We start from the raw sequence: 4,966 nt of genomic DNA, 5'->3' as shown, positions 1-4,966 counted from the left end.
GTCTCGGCCAGGGCTTCGATTTGATATCTTGATCGTTTTTTGGGTCCTCACGGTTTGGGAGAACGGCCTCTTCGAAGTTCCGAGGCAGATTCCTGTTCATTTAGGGTTTTAGGGTTTTAGCGATTTGGTTTTAGGCTCAGAGTGTTAGAGGCTATCGTGCTGATAACGTGTTGTAAACTTAAGGATTTAGAACTGTAAGTTTCTGTATATTATTTATGAATAAGTGTTCTCTTTATATAGGGGTTACTTGAGATATAAATGGAAATACAATAATATGAAAGATTACAAATTATAAACATAAACGAATTAGGAAATAGGCAAGTTGTAGCCGCCTCTCTCTCCTCTCCAAGTCTCGCGGCCGCCTCTCTCTCTCTAGGGTTGAGCCGTCTCTCTCTATAGGTGTATGGACCAGTTATGGACCGGGCCGGTTATGGACATTCACCGATTGATTTATAACAGTTTCTTTATTCTAGCTCTTTGTCTTCTCTCCTCTCCTATGGACAAAACAATAAAGAAACTTAGAGTGTGTATACAATACATTTGCGATATTACCTAAACAAAGGAAAGCTACAAGCTTTTCATGGAGTAAGACGTCATTCTCTTTCTTGCGGAGCAAGTCACAAGCAACAAAAAAGAAAAAAGTTAGAAACTTTCGTGAATCTTGATTTGGACCCACCACGCAAAGTCTCCATCTTTAGACTCAATCATTCTCGTTTGATCTGGAAATCCTAATCCTGGATCAAAAATGGAGAACCTTGATGTGTGCAAGTACACACACAGCTCGGTACACAGAGCAGTTGCTTCAAGAGACTACGCCACTCTCAGATCAATACTCTCTTCTCTCCCAACCCCACGATACCCTTCCGAGATTCTGTCCGAAGCATCTTCCTTAGTCGAGGAAGCCAAATCCGACGCCGTTTCCGCCGTCATCGACAGAAGAGACGTGCCAAGCCGCGACACGCCGCTCCACTTAGCTGTGAAGCTCTGTGATTCAACAGCAGCAGAGATGCTGATGGTGGCTGGAGCTGACTGGACTTTGCAGAACGAACACGGCTGGAACGCGTTGCAAGAAGCTGTTTGCAGCAGACAAGAGTCCATCGCCATGATCATAGTTAGCCATATTATCAACCTCTAGCTTGGGCTAAGTGGTGTAGGAGGCTGCCTCGCTTGATAGCAACGATGAGGGAGATGAGAGATTTCTACATGGAGATGAGTTTCCACTTTGAGAGCTCCGTTGTGCCTTTTGTATCAAAGGTTGCTCCTTCTGATACTTATAAAGTGTGGAAAGTGGGTTCGAATCTGAGAGCTGATATAACTATGGCTGGTTTTGATGGTTTCAAGATTCAGAGGTCTGACCAGAGTATACTGTTTCTTGGTGATGGGTCTGAAGATGGTAAAGTTCCTCGTGGATCGCTTTACATGGTGAATCATAAGGATAAAGAAGTGATAAATACGTTGGATGGTGCATGTGGTTTTCCTTCGGATGAAGATGTGAGGAAAGAAGTGGCTTCGATGTGTAAGAACAGTGTTTTTAGGCCCGGGATCGATGTGACGCAAGCGGTTTTAAACCCGCAGACGAATTGGAGGAGGCAGGAGAAGAGTGAGATGGTGGGTCCTTGGAAAGCTAAGGTCTATGAAATGAACAATGTGGTTGTTAGCATTATGTCTAGAAAGGTTCCTGGTTTATAAGTTGAAAAAGAGAACGGTGGTGTAGATGATGATCTCTGCGATGTGCTAACTGATGAAGAGAAGAGGCAACTAGAGGGTGCTCTTAAGCTGGACTTACCAGACTTCCCTAATCTTGATTTGAGTCTGTCTCACAAGAAAGAGGGGAAGAAAGAGTGGCTAGGAGGCTGGAGAAGAAAAGAGACGACGACGAGTAAGCAGGAGAAGGAAATCAAGTATGCACCTCCGAGAAGCTCTCTTTGTGTGAATGAGAAAGTAAGTAATCTTCTAGGAGACTGTAATGAGATAAAACCAGGAAGACACTCGGTAGATAATGAGCATAATAGGAAGCCAAGAGTAGCATCAGTGTCGAGTAAGACTCACCAAGAGAGTGAATACAAGAAAGGGTTACGTCTTGTTCTCTGGCTATCTCCAAACTTCCCGTTACAAACGGAAGAGTTGCTTCCTTTGCTTGACATACTTGCAAACAAAGTAAAGGCAATTTGTCGTCTCAGAGAGCTTCTTACCACAAATCTACCCACAGGAACATTTCCAGTCAAGGTATGTTGTCGTTTAATGTTTTAAAAGGTAATGAATCTGATGTTACGTAAGATCAGTTTTACATTGGACTTGTTTCGTAAAATATATGTAGGTTGCTATTCCAGTGGTACCGACGATAAAAGTGATTGTTACATTCACAAAGTTTGAAGAGATTGATCCTGCAGATGAGTTTAAGACGCCTCCTTCGAGCCCGACTGCTTCTTCTGGCTATGAGAGTCCAGCTCCTTCAGCCAACTCAACGTCCTCCTCCTCGTGGTTTCGTAGAGCCAGATCAAACAAAGATGGTTCGAGCAGTAAGTCCCAGGCTTTACAAGACCCATTTGCTATCCCAGCAGGGTATAATTGGGTGAGTGTTGAATCAAAGAAAAAGAAAGCAGAGAAGCAGAAACGGAAAAAGGGTTGTAAAAAGGCAGAGCAAGTTAGCTAAAAGTCACTCCCACGTCCTGAAACACTAACCTACACAGATTGTGGCATGAAAAGACAATGAAGAGAAAGGGTTATGCTATTTGGATTGAAGCAGGCTCACTTGCACAATCTGCAAAGAGACATATTCTGATCATGGAGATGCGATTTGATTATTTGTTCATCATTCTTTTGTAACCATAACTCACATAAGTTTGGGACGGTTCTGGTTTATTCCTTTTTTTTTTGTTCAAGTGTGATGTAAAAACATTCATTCTGCTTCTTTTGCATATGTTTTCCATTTTGCTAATTAAAAACGCAATTTTGACAGTCTCCATTGAGTTGAAGATGTGATTGCCGTATTAGCTAAACATACCTGCAGATTTGTTATATATATGGCCACCCTTTTTTTATCAGAAAAAACACAATGTAATTGGTGTTGTCGCTCTTGAGAATACTATGATATGGAGAAATCAACAATCTACTATGCTGGTCGACATGACACAAATGTACAAACAGTTCAAGCCCAATATCAGTTTGCTTCCGGACAGTTACCAGTCTGATACCTTGGTCTCCCGTTACTGACTAAGCGCATGGGAAGACAAGACTATAAGCCTCTCATAGAGCAAATTAGAAGACGTATTAGTCATTGGACTAATCTGTTCTTATCAATGGCTGGAAGACTCCAATTAATTGCTTCAGTTCTTATGAGCATTGCAAATTTTTGGATGTCATCTTTCATCCTACCGGGAGAATGCATTAAAGAAATAAATAGCATATGCTCTGCTTTCCTGTGGTTGGGTCCTGCGTTGAGCTTGAAAAAGGCAAAAATATCTTGGGATATAGTGTGTCTACCTAAGCGAGAGGGAGGATTGGGGCTTAGGCCATTGAAAGAAGCAAACATGGTGAGCAGTTTGAAACTCATATGGCGTCTGACATCCCAGCAGGGTTCTTTATGGGCTAAGTGGGTTCATACGTATCTAATATGTAATGGAAATTTCTGGGCTATCAAAGAGAGCACATCTTTAGGCTCTTGGATATGGCGGAAACTTTTAAAGTACAGGGACAAGGCTAAGGTCTTCCACAGAATGGAGGTTCACAGTGGAAAATCTACATCCTTTTGGTATGATACCTGGTCAGATATGGGGCACCTCTATGATGTAGTAGGGCCACGAGGTTGTATTGATATGGGTATTAGAGCTACGGCATCAGTGGCATCTGTATTCAACAGACAAAAAAGGGCTCACCGAGTTGATGTATTGAATCAGATTGAGGCAGTCCTGGAGAATCAGAGGTTAAAGGCTGTTGATGCAGAGGACACTCCTCTGTGGAAACAAAAAGAGGGGACTTATAAAAACCTGTTTAGCACAAAGAGAACATGGCATCTCATTCGCCAAGCTGCTCCTATAGTTAATTGGCACACAGGAATTTGGTTTCAACAAGCCACACCAAAGTATGCTTTTTGCACATGGTTGGCTCTGCATAACAGGTTGACAACTGGGGATCGTATGATCACATGGAGCTCAAGCATTGATCCAGCTTGTATCTTCTGTCAACATGGTATCGAAACCCGCAATCATTTATTTTTCGAGTGTGTGTTCACAGCAGCAGTGTGGACTAAATTAACAAGAGGGCTTCTAGGAACGCACTTCAGTACAAACTGGGATAGCATCCTTTCTCTGCTAGTAAGCAACACTTTGGACTGCAGGGTCCGATTTCTGGTTCGAGTTGTCTTTCAAACCTCTCTACTCTCGCTTTGGCGGGAAAGGAATGAGAGACGGCATGGCTCAACCCCTACTCCTAGTGCTTCCCTGGTCAAATTCATTGATCGTCAAGTAAAGAACAAGTGTCTGTCCATCCCGGTTACTGGAAATCAAAGACTCGGAGCGCTTCTGCAACTCTGGTTTGCTTCACAAGCATAAACTCCCAAGGTTCTGGTTTTAGCTATAAGAGTTTTTTTTTTCCTTTCCAGCTTTAAACACAAAAGTTACACACATGATGTAAAAAAGTTTTTTTTTAAATAAATTTAACATTCTATTTAAAAAAAAAAAAAAAAAAAAAAAAAAAAGAGAATACTATGATAGTATTCAATTGTCACCACAACAACAATATGAATCCCAACGGTCAACATGATTTAAGAGTTTTGGAACTTAATTTGAAGTTTTAACTCAGCTGAAGTTTAAAGGAAATACATTGTTCTTCATGTTATGGGAGATGTAACTTCAAACCATTTGACCAAACCCTCATCGTAGGTTTGTCGACCAAGCTGATTGGAATATAATATATAGCTCAGAATGATTAACATGCTTGCAACGTCCATATGAAAACATGACATTTT

The 4,966-nt window shown here is 41.6% G+C and overlaps 1 protein-coding gene and 1 pseudogene across 1 annotated transcript; both read left to right on the top strand.

Annotated features, from left to right (window-relative positions):
* Window positions 1–745: 745 nt before the first annotated feature.
* On the top strand, window positions 746–2,653 carry LOC106302763 (annotated as a pseudogene).
* Window positions 2,654–3,530: 877 nt separating this feature from the next.
* LOC106337070 lies at window positions 3,531–4,550 on the top strand. Its single transcript, XM_013776101.1, has one exon. It carries the CDS (start codon window positions 3,531–3,533, stop codon window positions 4,548–4,550), a length of 1,020 nt encoding a protein of 339 aa, XP_013631555.1.
* Window positions 4,551–4,966: the final 416 nt, after the last annotated feature.

The sequence above is a fragment of the Brassica oleracea genome, chromosome C1, assembly GCF_000695525.1.
Source record: "Brassica oleracea var. oleracea cultivar TO1000 chromosome C1, BOL, whole genome shotgun sequence".
Taxonomy (NCBI): domain Eukaryota; kingdom Viridiplantae; phylum Streptophyta; class Magnoliopsida; order Brassicales; family Brassicaceae; genus Brassica; species Brassica oleracea.
This window is presented reverse-complemented; position numbering and strand designations above follow the sequence as displayed.